The following is a 27,589-nucleotide window of genomic DNA, read 5'->3' on the forward strand; positions in this document are numbered from 1 at the left end:
AATCACAAACATCCTCAGTAAACTGCACACCTGGACAAGACAGATGTTTGTATATAAAAGGCAACTTTATTTATATACCCGTAATCCTCTGCACAAAGATCTCACCCTCGCGTTTTAAAAGGCACAGGCTTTTAAAAAGGCTAGAGTGAGGGGCACTTAAAATGGAACGTATTATTTACCTGATTTCAAGAGCTGCCTTTAAAAAGCAGCAAGACAACTGAACTGCAAGTCCTTCCAGAAATCAAGAACTGTCTCCACCATCATTTAAACACTTGAAACATTTAGGCTTGTCTTATAGGTTCACTCTCATTCTTTGCATTTCAGAGAAACCACCTGCTGGAAACAATGGTTTCCTCTACCCTGTTTTTTAATCCTTAGTAACAGGTGAAGTGAAAAGCACTAGTAAACAGCTGAATGACCACATAATTATTTCTTCATTGAATCCTTACTCTTACTTAAACCAAAAGTTCAAGTTATTAGTAGAATGTGAATGTTACAGGCATCTGAACACAAGTGCAAATTGGTTTAGACTTTTGAAACTGTTTTTGTACAAAAAAGAAAGAAAATAGTCTTTGGTGTAGGCTCATGTTGTACAATCCAAGTATAATAACATTGGCCAAAAATTACAGAAAACCCATAACTTATCTTCTGAAGTAGAAGAGCCCAAAGCTCAAGTGATCACACTGATTTACAAGCACAGAGCTCTTCCAGGTGGCCTACGTGGTCTTTCACTACACTTACATAGCCACTATCATGCTAAATATGATAAATTTTCAAGCTGCAAGTGGTGGAAAGGACAGTGTCCCCACATGTGCTCAGATATTAGCAGATTGCTTAGATGTGTGCAACCTGGAGCTGCCTTGAGACAGTGATGCAGCCTGCATCTTCTAAGAGTCACCAACCAACACTCAAACAGATGACTTTGAGAGGAGGAAATACTGGACAGAACACTCTCCCCCCTACTAATGGCCCCAGTTTTAAGCTGGCAGTTAGGAATTAAATTTCCTGATGCCTTTTTAGTAAAAAGCAGAAGTGTACCTTTGGCACCTGTTTCACAACCAGAAGTGCACGCAGTCCTGGAATGTCCTGACTGAGTTTGCTAGATGTTCACTTTAAAATTGAAAGCTATCAACAGCTAAATTTAAAAAAATAAAATGACACAAAAGAACCAAAACCACACACACAAAACAACACAATATCAAAACACATTTAAAAATAACACTCCTCTTCAGTATTTTTTTTCTCCTAGACTGCTATCCTTACACCTGTGTTTCCACAGGAAACTGCTATACCTGGTATAAAATTATTCCACTAAACCATCCTGTTTCTTTCTTTCCAGCAAGGGCATACTTGTGTCTCCCTTATCCTTTTCATTTGCATCTCCATTGTCCTCTAATTGCCCCAATTTCTGATGAGCAAATGTGTAAGTGTCATGGTCTGTGTCCATCAGAGGTGGAGATTCCTCCTCAGTGTTAGAAGAGCATTTAATGTCTTTTCTGAAGGAGAATGGAGGCGGTGAAGGAGGTAAGCTACCAATGCGTCCATCAAAAGGCCGGTACACATCAACTTCTGGGGCAGTTGAGCCATTAGACTCCTTCAGCAAGTGTCCATAGATCATACCATCATCAATAACTGCATAGACATGAGACTCATTGTTTTGCCTCCCTTTTCTGAATAAGCTTTTTTTCCCAGGCATCTGGGTATTCACGTTAGCATTGTACACTCCCACCATGGGATTCTGGGTTTTCTTCTTCCTGTTACAGAGTTGAAATTGTTAACAGGTCAAAAACAACGTATCTGGTGTGTTTGAATTCAATAATAACAGCTTCTGTTTACCCATCCCAGCCACAGTGTCAGGCAGTCTACCCGGATTAAAGGCTTTACTTGCAATCTTAGGAAAATAGACTCTTGAGTCTAGACATGCTTTTTTAACAGAGCAGAAAATAACTTCACACCACCTGGTTACCCACTGCTGCTGTCTGACCCTGAAGTTTGCAAGATTAACTGCAATGGCCTGCCAAGCATTAGGGTCCTGGCTGTGCAGTGTACCGAGTCCCACAACATCCACCAACAATAATAAGACCCAGAGACCACTAGATCCTCACAAAACAAGGCTGAGTGTTATTGAAGATGAGATAGTGAGTCCCCTATAAAAGCCAAATGAACTTTCCTTGTTTATACTTTGAGTGACTGTCCCTAAATTGGAAAGAACAAAGGCCGAACTGAATACTTTTAAGCCTGCATTTGTGAAGTTTCTCCTGTGTGGCAGGAAAATGTGCTCATAAGTGCTCTAGTCACCGTATTGCATAAATTCCTTCCAGCTTTACAGCTCCTGGACCACCTTGACAGCACTGAGAATACATGAAAACCCAAGCTATCAATGACTTCAGACTCTGCTTCTATGAGTAATGCTACACATGTAAGCTTTGCACAACTCAGTTCTCACTCCAAGGACTCATCTCATAGAAAAATACTCCCACTTGAGGTGCAAACTCCAGGAGAAGTGGCTGGATGTTGTGTAGGTGAAAGAAAGCTCTTGGTAAGCTCTAGGTAAGCTTACAGCTTGCTTGAATGAAGACTTGAATAGAGTCACGCACAAAATCGCAATGAATGTAGCTATTGCGTGTCAGGGACTGCTGGAGTCCAACCAACACCTTACTTACAGTACAGCCAAAAGCCTGTACTAAGGTCAAGGTAAGCAGTAGTCTGCAGGCTGAAGTAATGTGACTCCAGGAATGCTGCTCTGCTCTTAGAGTCAGTCAGTTTAGAGGAAAGAAGCATTCCTGGAGTCACACTACTTTCACACCATTGCCTACCTAATGCTTTAGACCCTGGTTCAAGGGATCTATATCAACACATGAAACAGATGGCCAAGCAGCTCTCCCAAAATACCTTCTTTAACTGCTAAGTTACACACACTAAATTATGAACTTACTTCTTCTTAACACAGCACACAGTCAGTCCAATAGCCAAAAGAACTCCGGCCCCAGCTACCACAGCGAGTATGATTCCTAGGTCTGCAAACAGACAAGATACAAGGACACTGAGCAAAAGAAAGAACATCCAGCTTTCTCCTAAAAGCTGCCTGGGTTTGAACCTCCTCAAGAGTTTCTACACATACCAGTTGCCTGCAGAGCAGCAGTTCCCAAGCCATGAACAACACAGGCCATTTCCAAGAGGCTGGAAGTCAGGCAACAACCAACTGCTGTTGGCAGTGGAGCACAACCAAAAACCCCAATCAACCCACCCACCTCCAAGAGTTTAATACAGCTCATGCACTGCTGAACTTACCTGCAGCATCTCACAAGCCTCTGGCTGAATAAGCAAGGAAGAGAAAAAAGTGAAGAAACAGAGAAGGATTCAACAGAAGAAATAGTGACATTTCAACAATTTCCCCTCAAAACCATCCTTTCCTCTGAAATGCACAGGTTGTGTTGACTTGGGGTTTTCTAGGAGTCAAAAAATTGATTAGGAAAGTCCACACGCAAGCAAAGAAAAATGCTGCATATTTTAAAAGAAGTATACATTACAAAAAAAATTATTGAAAAATTAGAAATCAATTTGATACTGCTTCAGCTCTCGTCTGTGAATCCAATACTTCTATGGACAGCAGTCACCCGCAGGTGAAGAGGAAGTGCAAATGTGAAGCAAATTTAAATAAGCAAAGACTACTCTAAAAATGTCCCCTTCCCCTTTTTTTTTTTTTTAACCGTTTATGTTTCAGGGAGATGAAAGAGAACAAGAACACAGATTTTGCTGTTAGCAGTCAGGGCCCACTCTCCACTAAATGGTCAGATCTGTCCTGGGGATGATTTCTTGCTTACGTGAACACTGAGACTAACTGAACTGCTAACATGAAGTGAGCACTACTTGGATGAATAAGTTAGCATAATCAAATCCCAAGCTTTTCACCAGGTCTGTGACCTTGGAAGGGAGAAAAATCATTTGATCTTATTATACATTCTGTCTGCTATCGCCAACTAAAAAACCTGAATTAAATTTAAAAAAATGAAATCTAGTCTTAATACCCTGATCCCTTCAATCCCCTGTGTAAATAAAAGAAAGCCCATAAACATACCCCACCCCCTAGAAACCCCCACTGCATTAAAATCCCTCCTTTCTCTCCAGCTCCTAGAAGTACCCAGCTGAAACTCTCAGAAGTTTTTGAAGAACAGATATTTACAAATGCAGAATCTCATAAACCCCCCACATCCAAGGAGGACCACCATCCATTCCTGTTACCCCACGGGAAAGCAAGGAAACAAGCAGAAAACAAATCACCACAGCCTTACAGGACTCACCTATCTGCTTGTCAGCAAAAGTCACCCAGAACTCCAAGGTCAGTTGCATCTTGTCCACAGGTTTACAGTTGGAGATGTTTACCCAGAAGTTGTGATTCATATTTCGGGGATCAGGCAGAACTTCATCCTCACGGCACACGATCTCCTCTGCCCCCGAAGTCTCCTCCTTTATGTTGATATAGGCACGGCCTGTCTCACAAGCAATACCCATGCGGTCCTTGTGGAACCCAAGGCGGGCAATTTGCTTGCTGGGCACAATGACGTACCAGGATATGGAGACATAGGGAGGTAAACCATAACGCCCGTTGGGAGTCTGCAAGTAAACTCTGGCCTTTGAATTTGGACTCACAGTGAAAGAACACTCATCTGTAGCATGGGAAAAGAATGAAAACTTAGTTCTAATAATTACAGTCCCCTCCTACATCAGTAACTATCACAAGAAACACAGGCATATCTGCAGAATTTCCCATAACCATCCACCCAGAACGTGGAGTGCAAAGTTCCTTCTTTCTTCCAGGAACAAACAACCTCACTGGTTCAGATACAGACTGATTCTAGCAATGGCTCCACGACTAGACTCTAAAGAATTGAACTCTTAATTTCTGTTTGTCCATATGTGCTTTAATATGCGTATTGAGAGATTTATCACCGCACAACAAAATATACAAAATACCTCACCTTTAATATGTGGCACAAAAGACATTTTCAAATCTTGATGGTTAGACTCATTGATGAATCCTTTACCAAATGCTGTTAAGGTTATGGTGATATTATTCCTCATCTGAATCTTTTCAATGGATCCACCAGGACAGAATACACCAACATTCAGCTCCGCCTCTGGGGTGGCACTAACAATGCTGTAACTGTAGCTCCTGTTGCACCTCTGCTCTGGGACATGTTGCTGAAGTTTCAAGGACGGAGACGTAACTTCTATGTTGATCAGACCGGGGGCCAAGAGCTTCCAAATAAACTTGTGCAGCCGAATCGGCAATTGCAAAATAGCCTTGGGCACCGAAAGAGAATAGATCTTCCTCTGACACCACCGAAGATCAACACAGCCTGCAATCACAAAAACAAATCTGAAGGGTTGTGTATTTCTTGCAGAGGAATTATCTAGGCACATACAGAGTACTGTCAGTTTTTCCTTACAGAACTCAGATAAGCACCTACCTGAGAAAATATCCCCTCTTAGAAACCTTTACCCAAACATGTATTGTTTGTATTTAAAGAGCTTTCCTTAACATGGTACAGAACACCAAAGAAACAAATAGATACAAACATATTCAAAATTCCTCACTCAAGACACTACTTTTGCTATATCACCTGCTGACTGAGACGCTGCTATAGACTAGCCAAGGTACAGATTCATACCTGAAATCTCTTTCTTTACCAATAGTTGAAAGCATTTAGGAAAAGCATACACCAAGGGGACACTCAAGCAGCACAAGATGCATTCCTGATGGCCACCTTGGTCCTGAATTTTCATGGGCAGATTTATGGTTCTCAAGCTCTGTTTCCCTATTTCGCAGTAGCTAGCGAGAAGATTCTTATGTGATTTCTGTCCTTTCCCTTCTGGGGACAGCTACACAGTTTCTATTTTTAAAGGTAGAATGATGTACTGAACAAGGTCACCTCCAGATTCATTCTACCCATCTGGGTGCACTGTACCCATCTGGCCCAGCTGGCCAATGCCCCGTTTCCAACCAAAATCCATTTCAAGCCAAAAGAAGAGAGGAGGTTTCAGTGAGCCCCGGGGAAAAACATGCAAAAGCATTCCCTGGGCAACAACGTTAAGCCACTTTTGTCATACTTATGCCTTTTTCAGCCGTGATCCTCAGACGGGACAAGTCCTTGCACAGAAAGGAGATCCTGTAGACGGTGCCAGACGCTAAAGTCAAGATGCGGTCGCAGGTGCGAGGATCCTTACAGATCAAGCATACGGGTTCAGACATGAGTGGGATGCGGCCAGGCCACCCTTCGAAGTGTATGGTCACAGTCATGTTCCGCTCCTTGCTCAGGTCAACCAAATGGGTGACATCTGCAATGAAAAACATCCCAGAGCAGTTACAGGCAAGAAGCGTGGTGTGAAGCAGAACTTCATCTCTTCTCATCCCATTATACGAGCAGCTGTTACAGATATTTCTATATCAGCTAAGATATCTACTTCTTTCCATCAATGTAATACGAACTCAGGAGGTATTGTATCACTCTTCTAATGTAGGGGTTTGACCCTTTCCACACACAAAGCCCATTTCCCTCCCCCTTTCCAGCTATAGCAGGCTAATACATATGCTAAGCCCCACGTGTGGGCAGCTACAGCAAGTTGGAACAACAAGGGTAAGCAGGAATGGCAAATACCTTCTCCCATGTAAGATAAGGGCAGTTGCAAATACTTAGAACATCTGGAAGGAGGAAATAAAAGGAAAGAGGAAAAAATGCAAGGTTATGGGTTATAGTGTAGTTCACAAAGATTGACTATCATGTGGAAAGATAGATATTACATCCACACAACAACCTGATGCTGTTAACAAGCCACGGGTCTCTAATGTCAAAGAAAGCAACCTGATGTAGTGGAAAGTATCCCTGCCCATGGCAGGGAGGGTTGGAACTGGATGATCTTTAAGGTCCCTATCAACCCAAATCATTCTATGATTCTATAAAGAATAGGGGGGAAAAAAATTGAAAAAAATACACACACACACACATACTCTATTACTACTCTTCATTTTCTGATTTTAGCTTTACCTATGGATCTCAAAGTCATACACAAAAGGTGAATAAACAGCTTTCTCCTGTGTGGGAAACCAGACACACAAAAAGGCAAGTGGTCAAATGAAGTTGTCCAAGTCATTGGACAAGCACACAACCAAGCACAGAACCTAAGATTCCTACCACAAGGTTACTCATTTTTCAGAACGCTTTTTCCTGCAGCAGCCAAATGCAGCAAGACTTAGATCAAGAAGTTATTGTGACTGCAAAGAGCTACATTTTCTTCTTGTTTAACGACAAGCACCACAGACAGCTGTGGAATACCCAAATGTTTGGGAAGCTTTGAAAATATGCAGATATCAATGCATTTTTAATAAGAGCAATGTTGCAGATGGCAACCTGAGGGTTGAATTTGAATCTTTGATAGAACTTACATAACTACAAAATCAATCATGAAATCCTATAAAATCCCTAGAGAAACCACTGTTGTCTCTTAAATCCACATGGTTTATTACTTGCATTTCATTCACGAGATGACAACCTGTTTTTAATTTTGTAGGTGATTATTGTCTTGTCTACTGGCCATAAATATATTAAAATTCTTCTCGCTTTCCAAAGTAGAAGGGAAATAAAGCTGATTAACTGAATACAACGTTTTCATTCTGTCTAGTTTCCAAGATGCAACACACGATAAATGTAAGCAAACATGATTTTGTTAACAACAACTTTGTGAGGATTTACTGTTCATAAATGGAGCCAGGCTAGAGAGACAAAGGATGGAGGACTGCAGTGGTGAAATGCTACAGACCCTTTCTGGATATGTGACTTCAGGGCACAGGCCATTCAAACTTTATTCCTTCTAAAATCATTTAAAAAGCCTCTAAGTAGCTCCTGTCACAGTGGTGGTCAAGTGTGGACCTTCCTCCACCTGCTCTTCTGCAGTGAGTGCACCTTGATTATTAACCTCCACCCTGAACTGTGGTCAGAGCTGATAAGTCAGAGAATAAATCACTAGCTCATTACCTAGCCAGGCCTTTTATATCTGCTTTTAGATAAATGCTCTGATATTACAAGCTATTGTGTTAAACCAATCTGACTTTTAGGCTAGAAAAACAAACAAACAAAGAAATTATTTTCTTAGTGTAGAGAAAGAAACAAAGAACATCCAAATATGTAGGAGATATTACTAGTGGAGTATCCTGCTGACAACTTCTGTGCCTGTGTGACTTCTTCACACCAGATGATGTTCAGGCAATCAAAATAAAACTCAAAGGAAGAAAGAAAGGAAGGAAAGAAATGCTCACTGATGCCATTAGTATTACAGAGACAATTTTCCACGTCTCATTTCACCAGTTTATGCTACAGATCTTGTTACCTACCATGACAGCAGGTTTCACCTTGTTAAATGCAACTGCTCATGTCGAGAGCAGGAAATTGTGCTCACATTTTATGATTTGCCTTTAAAATGTTGAATCTTACATCTGAAAGTAAACATGTCCAAATGAGCTTGAATTTGATTTCTTTACTGGAGAACAGGTAGCCACATGTAACCCCAAACAATTCCAACTGAGCAGCTACAGTCCTTGCCTGATAGCTTGATCAGACTCTCAGGAGGAACACAGTCTGTACAACATGCAAGACCTGATACTCCAGGTATTAAAGGCACTTTTCAATTACATGATTCAGATGCTGGAAAGGGAAAGGAGTCTCAATTTACAAGCTTACAGGATAAAATCTACAAACAGAGCTTCATACTCCATTGCAAATTGCAAATTTCAGCATCACTGCTCGCCTTGCTGTAGTCATGGCCAAAGGTACCAAGGGCAGTAAAACAGGCCTCAGTGTTGCTTGGCAACCCACCTCCTTAAACTCACAGGGGGACCTAAGTTCCAGGAAAATAACAAAACAAGGAGTATTTCTCTCCCTTTTGGTGCTCAGTCCAGGTGTCTGCAAGTAAAAGCAATAAAAGGTACTTACTCTCATCAAGCTGCGGATGTTGAACGATGACTTGGAAGAGCAAGCGAAGGATGCCTGGGTTCTGGGCATCCTGATCACAGCCCTGCAGGGACATGTTGAAACTGCCAGCAATATTGGCAGGCTGGCTGTCACTCAGTTTGAACACCTCCGGGTTGCTGAGGGAGCCAGGGATGTAGTACTCTACCCTCTCCTCTTTCCTTTCGCAGTTGGAGAGGCTGTAGTTGTGGAAAAACACACTTGCTCTCATGCTTGAAGGAACCACAAACTGCCACGTCATGAGTTCATCTTCTGGAAAGCCCAGTGGGTAGTTGGGGGACATCAGGGTGATGGAAGACTCCCCCTTCAAAATGGATTCAATTATGCATAACCCTAAAACATGGGGTAGGAGGAAGAAAATATACAAAACAAGTTCGATTTAATGAAGACACACTGACATATCTAGCAGTCCACGGGCATAGCATTTTTATTTTTACAGTGAGATCATCCACTTCAGCTACAGGTTAGTTTATTATAAAACCCTCAGACTAAAACATATACTCAAGTTGATTCTTTTGTCTTCAATTACAGAAAAGATAAGGAATATATTAATGCTGCATTTTCAGTTTAGTGGGTTAACCTTTCGAGCATATAGACAGACAAGCCTTTACTCTTGGGAAAAGAAAGATCCTAGTTCGTACTTCTACTCCGGGCTTTGCAAGAGCAAACATGCCACTTGATAACTGCTTCTGCTCCAACAGGTTTTGGGAAACAGAAGATGTGAGCTTTTAGACTAGAACGGAGCAATCTTTCCTAAAACCTCCTGAATCTAACAGAAAGCACACCAACACAGAACCTCAAAAAGGCGTGATAAAACATGAATATGAACCGTGGAGTCCATGTAATACAGTTGGATGACTCTTCCCAGCATGAAGTTGGGTACACAGAGATTATGGTCCTGCTTTAGGACTCCTGTGGTCATGTGCAACTGCAAGGAGTGCCAGGAGTTACAAAAAACTCAAGTTCTAGAAGCTCAAATCAGGACCAAGTTCCTTTTATAGCTGATAGCAACAACTGTAGAATTCAAGTATAGAGCAAGAACATCTCCCAGAGAGGATTTGTCATGAGATCACAAAATAACTCACTGATTGGTAAATAATATTTCAGGTATTTTAGGAAGATTACTAACCAATGTTTTGTGTTACTGTGCAGGTTGAAACAGATAACTGTATTTAAGCAGCCTCAGATGCCTCCCAGGCACTGCTTCCCCTTTTCCCACATTCCTCTCCTGAAGAAAAGCATTGGTTTGAGGCTCCAGAAGTTAAGAAAGCTTTATTTAAAAAAAAAGCAAGCCCAACTACACACTGCAACCACTAAAAAAACTCCCTTGGCTTATTCGAATTATGCTACCTAGTCTCACTGAGCTGAACACACAAAACCAAGAGAGCAGGTATGTTAAAGTTTTAGGAAATTTAAAGAGATTGGAAATGAATAATCACAAGACTGTGATTCTTAGTGTTGGAAGGGACTCCTAGAGATCACCCAGTCCAACTTCCCTGCCAAGGCAGGGTCACCTCGGGCAGGTGACACGGGAACGCATCCAGGTGGGTTTTGAATGTCTCCAGAGAGGGAGACTCCATGACCTCCCTGGGCAGCCTGTTCTGGTGCTCTGCCACCCTCAATTGAAAGAATTTCTTCCTCATGTTGAAGTGGAACTTACTGTGTTTTAGTTTATAGCCATTGCTCCTCATCCTATCGCTGGGTACCATGGAAAAGAAGCTGGCACCCACTGTTGAGATATTTATATGCATTAGTGAGATCCCCTCTCAGTCTTCTCGTCTCTAGACTAAATAGGCTCAGCTCCCGCAGTTTCTCCTCATAAGAAACGCTCCAGTCCCTTAATCTTCTTTGTGGTCTTCCCCTGGACACTCTCCAGTGCACCAAAAGGAGCAAACTAAGATATTTTGACTCCAGAAGAGCACCAGCTTACCAAAGTAAAAATTATACAATAGTTTCCAGAAAAGATGAAGTGGAAGGGAGTTAGGGATAGCAGCACCAAAACTAGAAGGTTAGCTGAGAAGAAAGGTTTAAATAATTCCGTTACAGTACTCCATACTTACTTTTTATGGAAGTCCTGTTAGCTATGCTGAAGCCTGAGGTGGTGAGGGGCGAGTCCCATGGGAGGTGCAGAGACATGACAACTCCTCCCAGCAACTTGACGCGAGACACTGAGCCATTCCTGCAGAAGGTGCCAATGCTGACCAAGGCGTTATCAATACAGCTGTTGATGTTGTAGCTAATGAAATCTGAGCATGTCTCTCCTGGTTCAATCTGCCTTAGCCACGGGGCAGAAAATTTTAGTTCGAGTCCAGCTTTTGTACTTGCCTTCACGTCCCAGATGTAAGTCCTGTTAAGGCGGGGCAGCTGCATTGGGTAAAGATAAACATCTCCAAAGGGACATGGGCCTGACACACAGTCTAAATGGAAAGAAGGAACAGCCATAATACATTCTGGAAACCATTCAAGTAAACAAGGAATTTGACACTTCTTCCTTGCTATTTTCACAATTTTTAGGTTGCACTTAACTTTTCTTCTATGTGCACTAAAAGACACTCCTGTAACACGGTCACATGTTGTCTCTAAACAGGTCTCCCATAGAACAGACAGGATAAACCTGCTTTAGTTGGGCTGACTAATAGAAGGGTTTCATTGTCTCAAGTATTCTGCCTTGTTTGCTGAAGAATTTAGAAGGTGTTTAGTGAATAGGGTAGAGTCTGAATGGGCAAAAGAGAGAAACGCAGTGTAATGAGAGCTGGAAATCACAGAGCTAGAGAATCCATTTTATCCCATCTCGCTCAGAGAATTCCTGTCAAATCATTCATTGTTAAATTTTCTACTGCTTGCAATGAACTGTATTTCTGTTTCCTTGGTGCCCAGATGAACAACAAAAGCAACTACCCCAGGATTCTGGGGAGAACCTAGAAAACTTTAATCTGAAGAATCCTAATGATTGATTGACACTCAAAATAAACATACTCTAATCTATGTCTAAGCTCCAACTTAAAAGAAGAAATATTACAAGTGTATCTTGCAAATATATCATGAGATATTGTGAGCATTACTATTTGCATGAATCATATGAATAAAATTCCAAAACACAAACAGAATTATCCTTGAACACTATCCCAAAAATAACGATGTTACTAAAGACTGAATGGCCAGTGAAGTTTGGGATCTAGTTGTGAAGTTGCGTGTGTTCATGACATTAAAGAGTACATACACCAGGGATAACATTCAAAGTAAATGAAGCTTTAGCTACACTTCCAAATTTTCAGTTTCTTGTCTTCAGTGACATTCATCAAATATAAAGAAACATGTGCATGTCTTCAATGCTTCTATTGTCCTTATAGATACACTCAAGCTGTTCATCAAATACATAATATATTACTGTAAGTGTTCAGAGGCTTTTGCCAGGGGGAAAAAAAAAGATTCTTCGATGGGTTTATAAATTGTGGGAAAAAGAAAAGGCAGAAAGGAGTTGGCACAACAAACTACCATTTAACTGCTTCCAACACTTACAAGTTAACATTAATTCTGCCAGCTGCAATACAGACTTCTTTAACTTGCATACTTTCAGTAATTCAAGGTTATTTATCAGTGCTCAAAGATTTCTTCTTACCTAACATTAGGTGGATATCTTAATACAGTAACCAGAAAGAAGAGTATGTGGTTTTACTGGAGGAAAATAACCACTGAGGGAAAATTAAAAAATATCTGTATCTTACCAATATTTTTCCGAATTTCCATGATGAAATACTTCTCTGGAGTACTACAAGTGAAAGTAAAAGTCACATTCTCCCCAGGCTTTATGTTGAGTTCAGACCCGAAGGCACTTTTAATGCGCATTTTACAGTTTGGTGAAACACCAGGTTTCGGTTTAATTGTAACTGTGGTGTTGTCCACTTTACGAAGAAAGATTGCAAAGGAAGCTAAAAAAGAAAAAAACCAGATAACAGGTGTTTTGTTACTATGAGGATCACCAGCCTTTCCACACATCACCACAGATGCCACAATGTCCAAAGGAATATTAGCATCCACATTTTCAGGAGTCTCTAGTGTTGTACCAATAGAAAATGCCTTGGCTCTGTCAGTACTGACAACATAAAAATATGCTTGCTGTATGTGCTTAAGAGAGGTATACAGGGAATTTGTGCAGAACCAGTTCCGCTCCAATTTACACTCCCTAGTGTAATTTACTTCACACTTAAAAAGGAACTATTCCTTTCAAATTTTTGTTCTCCTGACTTTGGCTTTCAGTCTGTTATCACACAGCCTCCTTAATTTCTGAAGGTACCCATCAAGTCGTGACTCAATTTAGGAATTTACTCAGTAGCAAACAACAAAACAAGCCTCAACTTCAATCACACACAATGGCGAATCTCTGGGTACACATCAACAACTACTGCAGCCCAAATGAGGTATTCGGGTGATACCAAAAGGACATACCAACAGACATTTACACCCGCAGTCATGGCTCTCTCCCACTCTCCTCACCTTTCACAATTTATTCCCTGAAGGTACAGGATGTCCACGCAATGCCCTCACCAGCACTGAAGGCATCTGTGGCCTGGGATACCTCCTCTCTGTCCCTGACACGACCATCACTGACTTAAAGCTTTTGGGAAATACTTCACAGATTTTAAGCACTACCAGATGCAGCAGCTCTCACAGGAAATACTGGAGCCACAGAATAAACTGCTTGTTGAATAATCTTTTTATGGTAGCAGTTTATCAACAAACAGATCAAACCTGACTGTCTTTTAAAAATATATACCCAATACAAGACACCGAGGAGCACTGACTGGACATTCAAGATGACTAGAAAAGTTATTAGCATCAGTTGGATGCTCAGTAAAGATATAGCCCAGCCTTGGCTGAAGCAAGTAAAGTTTGCATTGAAGTCAACCATATCCCAGCCACAGGTGAAAATCTGAGGACAGGTCAGTCGATCAGTTTTCTACTACTTGTTTCAACTGCTCCCCCTTCCCTATTTCAGTGTCTGCAAGATACAATCATAGTGTCTACAGCATTTGTGCTTCTAGTGTATATATTAAAAGAAAGTACATAAAAAATAATAAGAGATCTAAAAATACGGTTACTCCAAGTTCTGTTTAAAAACATCTGTTCCTCGAGTGGGACATCACACAGGGCTGCATGACAAAGCTCTGCCCATATGCCAGGTTGAGAATCCTTTTGCTTGTTAACCCCAAGAAAGAGAGATTTACCCTGGCAAAATTAGCAGTGCAGTACCCTAAGGGAGCCTCTGAAGCCATTCCCATTGCCAGGCTGCATGCCAGGAAGGTATAGGAGAACAACTGGCTCACAAAATCACACCTGCAAGATGCCCCAGGCTCTGCCCAACTGTTCACCATCCCTTGAGCACCAGCACAGTCCATGCCAGCTGCTACTGACACAGTAGCCAAAGCCCAGAGACCTGGGGACTCACTTGGTGAGGGTTGTGGGGAGGGAGGCTGAGCACACCATGGGAATCCTTGATCAGCAGAGCCCTCTCATGGCAGATGAGCATGCCAGAAACTCTCAACAAACATGCCCACCCAACTCAAAACTTTAGCCATTGAAGCTGCAGAGAGAAGCTTATTGCATTAGTGACTCCATTTCACACAAAACCCACCTGTTCTATTTAAGAGAGGTTTAAAAACTCTCCTGATTTTTACAGCAATCTCATGTTTCTCCAGGGCCTGACTTTTACTGCAATGTTTGGTAAAAGTCCTGAGGATTTATCAGGGGCTAATTGTCCCTCCCTGCCACTGGGAACTTGCAGCTCCAGGTTTGTCAACATCAGGTATCAAAAATCTCATTGCTAAAGAGAATAGGGCAGAATAGAGTATTCAAAGAGGCACTCCAGCAAGCTTTTATCTGAGTTTTGTTGGTCTTGAGCCTTTTTGCAGCCTTTCTAGCTTGGAATCAAAAGACTTAGCAAGCCCTTGAAACTGCCTTACCTATCTGCCTCCAGGATCAAAGGCTTTAAATGAAAATCTCAAACAGCAGTTGCTTGCCAAATTGTTGCACATACTTTTAACCTCAAGTTTTCCAATGCTCTAAAACCATTAGTGAGAACCTGGTCACTGAGTAACTTTCTTACAGCTTTTAGGTGATGGGACAGTACTCTAACCCGAGAGCCTACACTGAATTCTCCTGCCTCTTCCAAATGCTGGCACACTTTATATCTGGGTTTTTGCCTTAGAAATGCTTTTGCAGAGGTTTTCAATCTGGGTTTCCTGAGGAAAAAAGATGACGGTATAGTCTAGGAACCACCTTGTGCAATGACTTTCCAAGCACACGGGGCACAATTGCAGGGGCAACGTCCATGGGGTGGGGAAAAGAAGAGAGTAAAGCCAAGCAAGCAAGCAGTGCTGCTCTTCCTCATGCTTCAGGAGGAAGCAGTCTTCCGAAGACAAAGTGAAACTACTTCCAGCCTAGCCCAGAGTTTTGTTTCCCATAACACTGGACGCTTTTGGGGGTAATTTGAGGTTTTTATTTATCACACTTAGTGCACAGAATACCTTTTGACGAAGATGGTCATCATTTTTCTGATGTTTAAGTCACCCTGATATGAAGTGTTAATAGCATAATACCAGTAATTAATAATTACAGACAAAAGAGGCTTCTTTCTTGCATAGGATAACTGTCATATTCATCTACAGTTTATAAGTATTACTAAAAACTCTGTTTCTAATTTCCTGGTCAAACAGTTATCACTATTCCTTTTCACATTCCTGGGACAGCACAGCCATACATCCAACTTGGAAGGACAGAGAAACATACCAGGACCACTAACAGCCAGCACTTCTGCACCACATGCTGGTGCCTGGCTCTGATTTTTAGTCATGAGGATTAAGTAAAAGCATAACCTTAAACACATGACTAGTTTTAAAACAGAACAAATACACACTCTGACCTGAAACAAGGAATAGGAATTTTTAACATTCTGAAATAAGCAAAGCCTGCTTACAAGGGTCAAAACAAAGTATCCCCAGCCCTTGAAAGACCCAAATTCTGCTGCCTGGACTTTTTTTACCTCCTTCCCTCTCCTCTTGCTGACTTCATGACCGTATAATCATTCTACATTTGATCCCTCTGCAAGAAATATAAAACATTTGTCAGGTCAGTATCACTTACCAGCATGGATGTGACCCATGCCTCAGCTTTCCTAAACAGGACCTGAGCAAAATAACAGACGTTTTGCAATGAACAATATATCATCATCCCAACAGGCAACAAGGATGCAGATCTCTACCAAATTAGGCTCAGCAAAGCTGTCTGCTAGAAGCCCACATGACAACATACACCTTTATTGTATAAACAAACAGCTTCCACAGATGAAACTGATAATTTTGGCCAAGAAATAAGAGTGTAGTGCTGTAATGTCAACAGCAGCCAGCTAGGGATGTGCTAAGATACATTAGACTATCAAATCTAATTTTCATAGAAAAAATAGAAGAATCATGCAGAAATTATATCCAGTGATCCCAAAGTCACTAAAAATAAATGAACAAATGGCTAAAATCCCCAAACTACAGCCACACACAAGTAGCACAATAGAGAGACTACGTAAAGAGCATCTCTGTTGGAGAGCTTTTATGAACACAAGTGAGTCTCCTCATGACTCACACTAATCTGTCTTTGTCTATGATTCCCACTGCATGCCTTTTTATTAGGATTACTGGTAACTGGACATGTTTCTTCAAAAGAAGCAATTTCCACACCTCATTGCTGCTGCACAGGGATGACACACAGGATATCCAAACCAACAAGATGAAGCATTGCCAAGATGGATCTCATCTTTGTCTACACAACAATGGAATTGTTGGGCTAGAAGATGTCAGAGATGAAGCCTCCAATCCCAAGCTGGTTCACAGGCTGATGCAGACAGCTGATCTCACCCTATTTTTCTTTTCCTCTAAGCAATTACAGTTTTGCAGCCTACATTGGATATTTCTTCAAATGCCCTAATCTCAATCTGCACCCTCCCTGCCACAGCTGGATTTTTCTATTGCTCATGACCATTTAAGAATGCACCTTCACAACAGTTGTGTCATTACAGCATCCCTTTATCACTAGAGTAATGCCCCTCTCCACACAAACACAGCTTGGCTAGCTTTTCTTCAACAGTATCATATTTCCAAGTTTTTCATCAATGTTATTGCTCAGAGCTCTCCCACTGGTGTTAGAAACAAACTGCATAGTGTAAAACAAGTTGGATTACTCCAAGGAGTTTAGCCCAAATTTATCTAATGCGTTTGCACCCGACACTAATCTTATAGTACTTTTAACATGGATAGATAAATGTCAAAAGGACGTCTTTCCTTTACAAGACAGGGGTGCAATGTAGAAGACAGTTGGTGAGTAGTCAAGCCAGTGGCACTCACAGAGAGCGTGCAGAAGTATGTACAATCAAAGGACTTGGCAGAACAGAAGTTTTTATGGCTATGTGCAGTGCCTTGCTAAACAAAGTAGGAGCTAGAACAGAGTCCAACTAGTTTTAGCTAGACAGCTGCATTTCATTGCAGTAATTTATCCATAAGCATCTATGGATTGTTTCACATTACTTGACTGGATGGATTAAAACAATCAAAAAAATCCCAGACAGACCAAGAAAACAAAACCCACAAGAGTCACCAACAACAAAATCCCAGATATTAATTTAGCCCAAAGTTACGTACAAAACCTCTTGTTTTTCTCATTCTGGTTAAATCACAGCCTTGCTCCACTACAGCCATTTTTAATAAAAACCAGGTGGATGAGGCTGACTCAGATACCACTGATGAGCTGGCAGCAGCTGGAGGAGACAGGCTGCTGTGGAAGACTAGTAACGGCAACACTCGCTCCGGATATGAAATACCTGTATCCAAACCCCGGTTCTGCCCGAAGGGGATCTGAACCCATAAAACCAACACACCTCTCCGGAGAACATTGCAGCACATTGTGCCACAACCTCGGGACAAGGATAGCATTGGGATGTTGTTAGCCTCTACAGCTTGGAAGGCTCTCCTGGAAAGCTCACCACCTCTTCTGAGCCCCTTCAGGGATGTTGACCTGCAGGCACACTCATAACCTGCTGAAGTTATTCCACTACACGTAATCTACTGCAAGAGTCACTGCAAGATGGTGGGAAGCAAGGGGTGCAACTCAGTAACACAGTAACCCAGCCATAATCCGAATTATTTCAGGTCCAAACCAAACCAACTCCTCTCCCTGATCTATTGGATACCATCAGACCAAGAGACAGGAGCATCAGCAAGACACATGCAGAATAATCCATCCAAAACACCCTTCTCCTAGCTAAGCAGCCTCAAGGCTGTGATGGGGATCGCTGGCTCAAGCTCCCACATCCTGAACAAACACCCCAATGGCTCAGCTAAGATACATACAAACAGCTGCGCCTGACCATCTACTTCTGCATCACCTCCAATACAATTCACTGCACAGTTCACTCAGACTTGCCAACAACACACCAAATAATATTTAGAAGAGTAAACATCTCCCTGCTTTGCCAACTCAATCATATACCTGTCTTATTGACTTCTTCTTTGACAATCCAAGTCCAACTCTCCAGTTAACTGCAGCACCCAGATGCCCAAGCACCATCCACTTCTCCAATCTCACCTGCAGTGTCCATCCAGCCCTTAGCAAAGTTAGTCAGGGACCCATACACTGTTTGGACTCCTCTAACCTACTGAACAGTGCTGAGAGCAGCAAATGAAAGATCACAAGCATCATCAAAAATTACAGCCAACCCTTCTTGCTGCAAGCTGCTGAAATCCTGTTTGACTTTACAAAGTGACCAGGTTTTCTGTTTACATTTAAAGTGTGAACTAACCACTCTCTCCACTGCAGGGTGTTCTCCTTATATTTGGACCTGTCTTCCAACATCACACTTGTTTAGGATATGAGGTCCATATTTTGTGAAAGAGTTGCTTTCAGGGAATCAGGCAGAAAATTAAAGCAATAAAATCTGCAAAGCTTGTAAACTCCTACCAACAGATGCTGCCAACTGCTAATGTGCCATGGTAACCACCCACATTTCAGGAGAAGGTACTTGGGAGAGAATACCCATTCCTCAGACATCAGAGTACAGCCCCCTAATCTTCACTGATTATTTAAACTGACAAGACAAGATGGGACACAAAGGAGGTGAGATGTCACACATTCCCCTCCTCATCAGGGGGGAAGGGTGGACACTTCTGGCATAGTGATGTTACAAGCCATTCCAGCACAATTCACCAGAAAAGATCTGTTAGCACCCCAGGCCAACAAGGTTGCTCATTCAAAAGTTAATTCATTAATTTGTAATGCCTAACAGGAATAAAGTACCTATAGATTTAAAATAACAACAACAACAAAAAAGGTGTATTTCTACCCCTTTCTCTAGAAGAAAGATAATTTGGAAGATAATTAAGACACTCAGATGACTTGTGAAAAAGAGATTTTTTAAAAGAAACTTTGATTTTCACCAAAAGTGGTAAAGAGAGACACTTTTTGATTTGGCAAGCTTAGCTGTAATTATGTAAAGGAAAATGTTGTCTCTGAGCTGCCCTTTCTTAATTATTATTTTACAGATATTAAGTTTTGTTGCTTCTGTAGAAGTGAAACACAGATCTCAGTGAACACTGTCTGCAAGCTGACCTCTAGCTCACATACAACATACAAAATGTACAACAAGTGAGTCTGTACAACTTGAGAGAAAATGTCGCACTGGCTCAAGGAACGCTGATACCACACAAGTCACTGCAGGAGCCTCCCTTGATCAAAGGGTGTTGCTTGCACAGTTTATTCCTGCCTTGATGTAAGCCAGCAAGAGGACATCTTGGAGCATGTCTGAGCAGCTCTTCGGTCTTGGCTCCGGTTAATAAAGGAGCAAAAGCACATTTCACAATCGGGGTCCCTCCCACACCAAACATCCTGCTGTCAGTCTCTCACTTCTGAGGAACTTCAGATCATCCCTTTTCACTCCTCAAAGTTTGTTCTCTCTCAGCTCTGCCCAGCGAGCCAGAAAAGCCAGGGCCAACTCCAAAATGTCAGCATTATCACACCTCTCAAAATAAGAGTTTGCTCTGACATCAAATAACCACACTCACTTTGTTCCCCAAGAAATCAAAAGGCACAGCTCGAGGCAGGCTGCCCCATGGCATCCTTGTGAATGGTTGTTAAAAGGTATCCAATAGAACAGGCAAAGTTGAGACTTTTTCCCCTGTTACAGGAGATCAATTAAAAAAATAATCACTTTCCTTGCAGTATTGGCAGCCTGGGCACTCAGAAGCAGACTAGATCTTATTAACATACATGAAATGCATGTCTCCTAAACGCTATGGCACAATTATTCAGCTGTCTCTTCCTGAAGGTCTTCTAGGACGTCCCACCAATCCTGTCCACACTAGGCAGGTTCAGCTGCAGGCAGCAAACCCTCACCTCCTGTCACCAGCCCATACAGAAATACAAGATTTTGCCCTGACGTAACAGCCAGCAGCCAACAATTTAGTGAGCACAGCCCAGCCCACATCCTTTCCTTCACACCCTGCTGGCACAGGCAGATGCAAAACAAGAAGAAACTGTATGGTCACACCTCCAAGAAATTAGAGAATTTTTAAAGTTGAGGGATGGTGACACGGCTCTATCAGCCAAATACTAGCAAGAGAGCACCAAAAGTCACCAGCTGCCTTACAGGAACAGGTTAATGGTTTGGTTCCAACAAACCAACTGTGCTAAGCAAGTGTGTCCTCCACTCCAGAGCTGAGGTTTGACAGAGATACTCAGGTAGCATCAGGGAGTTGAATAATGTCCCAGAAACTGCTGGAAGTGCTTTGTTAAGGTGACACCTTTACCCTTTCCCCCAGGTGGGCAAAGGCTTATAAATTATAGAAATTATTAAAGGTGCAGATTTGTAAAAAGATTTTAACAGAAATTTAAAATATCAAGCCAAAAAGAGCCCATTTACATCAAAACTGGCATCCAAGGCCCATTTTCCCCATATCCTCTGGCCTAACACATGCTTTGCTGCAGCTGAGTCTTTCTAAGAGCTCTTGTGTGGAGACCAAGGTCAGAAAACATCCAAAGGGAGAGCTCAGAAGACACCCAGATGAGAGCGGGAGGAAGGAGGACCTTGCTGCAGTAAGAAAACCACTGGCCAGCTCAGTGCAGGGGTATAGCCTGCTCATGACAGTGATGAGCAACACCCAGCTTCCCCCTCACAGCCCCAGTAATAACCCAGCACCATCAGCAACTCCGCACCAGCCACAGCACAGAGGGGTACACAACTCCACACACATTCACTGCTCCTGTGTTGCATTCATCTGTCATTGCTATCAGCAATTACAAAAAGCGAATGAGAAAGTAATCAATACAGAGAAACTGATGAAGAAGGAAAAGGGTTACTCACCCTTCATCTACACTAATTTTCAAACACACCATATGCCTGTCACCCATAGCTGTAGCAGTCAACACAGGTAAAGCCAAAAGTGTCTTGACTTTGTTCTCAGCAAACGATGGTTTCTCATTCTATTTCAAATATTAAAAAAACATTTCTGGAATAAGTAAGTGCAAAGTTTTTCCACCTCTGGCTAAGACTGAGGTGAGGGTTTGGCAGCTGTGGAGCCCAAAGCTTTTTTATTTAACATATGCCTGTATAAATAACAATTAAGCTGGGTGATAAGGGCTATACTAATAAACCAAGTCCCAGCAATATTTATTTGTGAAAATACTGCTGCTGCTACATATTTCAAAAAGTAAAAATTTTTTTTCCAATAGTTTTCCTCCTACTTTCTTTTCTATTTCAATATTATTTAAAGATAAATCATATAAGCAATTAACAAGCCTAAGCACAACTGACCCAAATGATACCCAATACCAGGTAGGGGAAAGGTCCTTCCTTTATTTCATAAAGCCTGATTTCTGTCTAGAAACTCTTGTTACAGTGTAGGAATACAGAGAAGTTGTAATAAAAATGAGAGGAGGACCATCTTCTAGGCAACAAATAATTCATTTTCTCCATGTCACAGGTCCGTGGTGGTACTCTGAATATGAGCTTCAGCAGCCTCTAATACTTCTGCCTTGTTTCTCCCTTGGTCAGTCCTCTGCCTTGAGCCAATGCCAAAAAATGAACCTTTTCAGCCTACTTTCCTTTAATTATTTTTTGGCTGATGAGCCACCACAGCACATCAAATGACAACCCCAGGCACAAAAAAGATGCCAGCCAGCTAAGGAGCCAGGCTCAGGAGCCGGCTCACCACATCAGGTTTCTTCTCTCTTGGGCCACTTCCCAGCCAAATGGCTGCTCTTTGTCGGTATTTTCAGTTCTGCGTACGAGTAACCCCATGAGCAAGAATACAGCTGCTGGAGAAACTTCATTCACATCCTACTCCAGAGAGCACAACTTTACTGAGGATCTCTAGTGGAGGCACTCAAATTGGTGGTAATTTGTGCTGCTGTGGACAACAAGGTCAGTTCAATGTATTAATCCTCAAATATTTTCATGTTCCCACCACCTCACATATCGGCTTGGGCCTTCATATTACCTCTACATCCCTTCAGACTTACAGATGAACAAAAAATACACAAAGACAAGGTTCACCTGTTAAAAACAAACAACTCAAACCCACAAAAAAAACTGGAATTGAGAAAAAAAAATTAAGGGTATTTTCTGGTGGAGAGTTTAAGGTAGTAGCACCAGAACTGAGACAGACTACAAACTAGTAATTTACTATAAACACATTATTTTCTAGAGAGTAAAAACCAAGCACTCCAGACTAAAAATGGCAGGAGGTAAGCAATAAAAAAGTTACTAATGCACATTGGCTGTGGTCTTAAAAGAAAAGGTCTCAATCAAATGAGCAAACAATGATTCAGAATGGAAATGATCCAGCTTCCACTGACTTTCAGAGGAGAACAAACAGGCTTGTTATTTATATTCTGTCAGAACAGCAAAAAGACCCTGCTAACAGCTTGGGTTTTTTTTATTTTATTAAAGGAAACAGCTTTACATATTAAGACTGATGTGTGACTCAAATCAGTCGGTTGCCAAGAAAAAGTTAACTGGAGGGTACAAAGAGAGTCAACATGGCACTATCTGTAAATTCACTTATCATAACAATGATATTTTAAAGACAAAGCCCAAAACATATATGCAGATTTTATCACATTTATAAGGATACTTTAAATCTGAAATAGTTGTGTTTCACAGACAGAATAAAAAGTCTGATTAACTTTATTATTACTGCTTCAAAGAGACATGGTTTTAGTTGGAAAACACATTTTCAAAGGTCAGATATGCAATACTTCGTTCACACTCCCATGTCTACGCACAGCTATCACAGCAAATACTTCTTTCTGTAGTTTTACAGCTATAAGTTAACCAATCTTTCATTTGACAATTTACATTATGCATGAAGTTGCGTTTCAAGAAAACCTAAAAGCTCCTCTGAATAAAATGTGACCAGCCACACTTGACCCACATGTTCCTACAGGATGGTAAGAACAGTGAGAGAAGAACAAACTTCATCAAGGATGACAAGAGACAGCTTTAGAGCTCACCAAAATTTGTAGCTGTCTCGCTAGAGCATCATCACTCTCCAAGAAGAGGCACATGTGCCTCATACACAGCCCATGTGCACACCCAGCCTAAAGCTGGCCTTGTGAAAAGAGAGGTAGCTGCAACTTGCAGCCAAAACACAGCAACAGCAGAGCAGTACCAACATCAGCACCAGGGCAAAGGGAACTCCTTAAAAATTACAGACTACGTAGGGGTGTGGGGAAAAATCTTAACCTGAGCTATCTTGGGCTTTCAGGACAAACCTTTGCTCAGGGAAGTGTCCCAACTACAGTTTTGGTTGTGCAATAACAAAAGCAGCTCCCACTGGAATGAAGGACACCTCTAGGCATGTGAGATCTGCCAACAAAGCTGGGAAGACACCAATTCCGCTCACCACAGCAACCTTCAGCTTGCCAACCCATGCAGCATTGCCAATTAATGCAGCTGAGACTGAGCCACCTCTTTTTGGAGGGACTGGGAATTCACAAAGAGGAGGAAGGCACCAAGTCAGAGACTTGCAGAGGATGACAGAGGACCTGGCACACAGGAGCAGTGGTGCTTGTGCAGGAGACAGACCAGCAGGCAGAAGCATGCAGTAGGAAAGGAAGGGACTGAAGGAGGTAGGAAGAGGAGCCACCATCAGTGGCAGCAAACCACTGGGTCTATCAGTGTTTTGTGCAATTTCACTGTTAGTAACTTTGCTTCACAGAGCAACTTCGGGGTTTGCCTGAGGGCAACGTCAGTGGCTGGGGAGCTCTTGCTCTCTGGTTCCTCCAGATAAAGCTAAGATCATGGGAAAGTCTATGTCCTCTGCTTCTAGTGCATCTAAAGTTTTAAACATTTGTTTTCTCTGGAAACAAAACACAATTAAACACTGCACAATATTCTTTCTTTTTCCTTTAGAGAGGCAAATAGATGTCATTCACTCAACGCAGTGGCAATATATTAAATGCAAATATTTTATTTAAAAGACTACACAGCTTGAAACTTAAACCTCGGGGCTGTCCAATTTCACAGTCAACATTTAGACTCTATTGTTTATAATAAGAATGGTATGATCCCCACTTCAGAAGAATCAGAGCAGTTAAAGGTAATAGAAATGTTAAAAAGGCACAAATTTCATATCAGACTCTCAGTTATTCATAGTCACTGCAAGTGACACCAGCTATTCTGTACAGAAGGACTCATACTTCAGGAGTCTTTAACAGGACTACTGATAGCAATAAAACAGACTGTTTCGACTTGAGGATGGGCATTTTTTGCAATCAAGCAGTTTTGGAAATTGAGGAAAACCCCACACACTATCTCTGTGTTCGTAACTGGAATTCTTTTGTGGTCGCAGACAGGATTTAAGAAAATTATGCATGGTTTAGATCCATGGGATTGCATCAAGCATCCAGGAATTTCAAGAGATGCAGAGCTGGTAGTGAGCAGCAGCCCCCATTAAACTATCTGACCCGGCTGGGCATACAAGCCATTCCGTTTCCGTGCTTCCACAGTTCATCCATTGCTCTATATAAATAATATTCTCTTTGCTGAAAAGTTCACATGACTGCACAGTCCGACACAGAACGCGGTCCTGAGAGCTTCTCCTCCCTACAGAGAATTCAGCTGCCCCTCTGGCGTCCAGGAAAAAAGGCTTTGTGAAATTATTTGCATAACCAATACTCCAGCAAGAGAGGATGTAAAGATCAAATCATTTATCTGGACAGTACTTTCACAGAGAAAGAAAAAGAACGTTCAGACGACGGGTGCTGAAACTGAACCCTAACCCTATCCCCGCTCCCACCCGCGTCCCCTTTAAACAACTAATAGTTATTTAATCAGTAGCAGTACACGGGGATAAAGGCAGAGTAATCGGTCTCTCGCCTACGCTGGGGCCAAGAAAAGTGAGGTCGGGCTCAGCCGCACACCGGGCGGGTCCCATCGGGCGTGCAGGGGGTTAGCGGGGAGCCAAGGGTCGGGGTGATGGGGAGCCGAGCCAGGGGAGGCGGAGAGGGGGAGCTGACCCGAGGGTGGGGGTGATGGGGAGCCGAGCCGGGGCTGCGGGGTGCCGCCCCATCCGTGTCCCTGTCCCCGTCCCTACCTTGCGGCGGGAGAAGCTGCGCCGAGACGGCCAGGAGGGCGGCCAGGAGCGCGGCCAGCGCCTGGCCCGCCGCCATTTCCCCGCATGGACCCGGCGCCGAGGCAGGCGCGGGTCCCCTCCGGCACCGCCAACGCCGCTTCCTGCTCCACCTCGCACCTGGAGGGGCGGGCCGGGCTGGGGCAGGTGAAATCCCTCCTCTTCCTCCCGGGTGGCAGCGCTGGCTCGTCCCGGCCCCGGGCGCTGCCTCCGCCCCGGCCCCGGCGCAGCGGGGTGGAGCCGGCTGGGCGGGAGTGCCGAGGGTGCGGGTCGTTGTCGGAGAGGTGTTATTCCTGCTGTGACACCTTGCTCTAAGCGCTTTTCCCTGCCCGTTCCCGGCATCATTAACGCTTACCGAAAGGCTTTCGACTTGTTGGTCACCAAGCTCCCCTCGCCCCCTCGATGAGTGCCCGGATTGTTACCGATGTTACCGGGTACAGCGCCCCTTGCCTGCCGAAGCATCTCTGAACTTCAGAACTTAAAGGCAGCTTAGAGATGGGGACAGATTTTTAGTAGGGCTTGTAGCAATGGAACAAGGGGTAATGGCTTTAAACCACTAAGGCAGGTTCAGACTAGATATAAGAAACAGATAGGAGTGTGGTGAAACACTGGCACAGGCTACCCAGAGAGGTGGTAGATAGCCCATTCCTGAGAACGTTCACAGTCAGGTTGGTTGAGGCTCAGAGCAACTTGATCTATTCAAAGATGTCCCTGCTCCTTGCAGGGGGGTTGAGCTAGATGACCTTAAAAAGGCCTTTTCCAGTCCAAACTATTCTATGTTTGGAAGTGCCACAGAAGTAGGTTCCTCCTAGTGAACAGCAGTTTGTATCCTGTTTATTTAATATCTGGGGACTTCGCAAGGGAAAATTCTGAGTAGAAACCACCATGACACAGTCAGGAGTAGATGTTTGCCCAGTGAGTAAATACCTTAGTAATGTCAGACAGCTCATCTACTGATCCCATGCAGTTGCTTTGGAGCATTTGTTTCTTTGGCAATACCATTACAAAACCAAATACATTTATACTAGCCCACAACAGCACTTGGTTATTGCAGAAATGTACACAGGCATATTCCTGTTCAAAGAAGGAGAAAAGTCAAAATAATATTAGAAGTTCAAGGGCTTTTGCAGATCTGAGACCAAGCTTTGGAGAAGACTGAAGACTCTGCTCTTGCTGGTTTGAGCTGGCAGTAAGGATACTCAGCACTCCCAGGAGATCTTTACATCTCTTTTATAAATAAATCTATTGTACAATGTCTTCTGCAGTGTACATCCTTTTACTCATCTTAACAAAGAATATGCAAAAAAAAATCAGTCTTTAAAAAAGGACAGTATTAATGAGAAAGTAATTAGTCGGTTATATGACTGAGAGAAATGAATGGCTTCGAGTTTTACAGTTATATGAGGAGGAACAGAAAGATTTTTAAGGACTCCAATCAGATTTGATGCCACTTCATTAGTCTAAGGAAATAGGTGAGAGCTAGAGTTTTTATTTTCTCTTACTAGAGAAATAGGAAGGCTTTTATTTTATGTTAATTGCATCTTATCAGACTTCACATTGTCATGAAGTTCAGTACTTTCCCACGGAAAGTAAATCTTATGTCAAATTTATATTACCTCACAGTTCTTTTTTTTTTTCCATGTCAAAACACTGAAAAAACATATTAGACGTCCTAAAATGTATGTGGGTTCATGTCCATTATAATTCTTAACACTATTCTATCATTTGTCATTCTGATGTAGGAACACAGAACCAGAAATCACCCACTGTCTGGCTGCTATTATGTTCTCCATGTCGTCTCTCTGGTTACCAGAATTTCCAAACAAGAATATAATCGTCTAATGTCTTCGTAAGCTCTATAAACATTTTCTGGTCAGGCTAATATCACCTCTGTGAGAC

General features: G+C 42.4%; 1 protein-coding gene across 3 annotated transcripts; it reads right to left on the reverse strand.

Moving 5' to 3' along the window:
• Positions 1-792: 792 nt before the first annotated feature.
• Positions 793-25,827, reverse strand: CDCP1 (CUB domain containing protein 1). 3 transcript variants are annotated; one of them, XR_003530313.1, is made up of 10 exons: positions 25,655-25,827; positions 12,749-12,952; positions 11,084-11,440; positions 8,988-9,356; positions 6,112-6,339; positions 4,980-5,360; positions 4,302-4,667; positions 3,292-3,315; positions 2,936-3,017; positions 1,736-1,754 (listed from the first exon to the last, which is right to left on the reverse strand). XR_003530313.1 is itself a non-coding variant. In XM_027659361.1 (9 exons), the coding sequence occupies exons 1-9, from the start codon at positions 25,728-25,730 to the stop codon at positions 1,304-1,306; spliced, it is 2,511 nt and encodes an 836-aa protein (XP_027515162.1). In that variant the 5' UTR covers positions 25,731-25,827; the 3' UTR covers positions 793-1,303. The 3 variants fall into 3 exon arrangements, 2 of the variants coding, with proteins under 2 accessions (XP_027515162.1, XP_027515161.1); XM_027659361.1 differs by lacking the exon at positions 3,292-3,315 and having other exon boundaries at positions 793-1,754; positions 2,939-3,017; XM_027659360.1 differs by lacking the exon at positions 3,292-3,315 and having other exon boundaries at positions 793-1,754.
• Positions 25,828-27,589: the final 1,762 nt, after the last annotated feature.

Source organism: Corapipo altera, unplaced genomic scaffold (genome assembly GCF_003945725.1).
Source record: "Corapipo altera isolate COAL_440 unplaced genomic scaffold, ASM394572v1 44b, whole genome shotgun sequence".
Lineage (NCBI taxonomy): Eukaryota > Metazoa > Chordata > Aves > Passeriformes > Pipridae > Corapipo > Corapipo altera.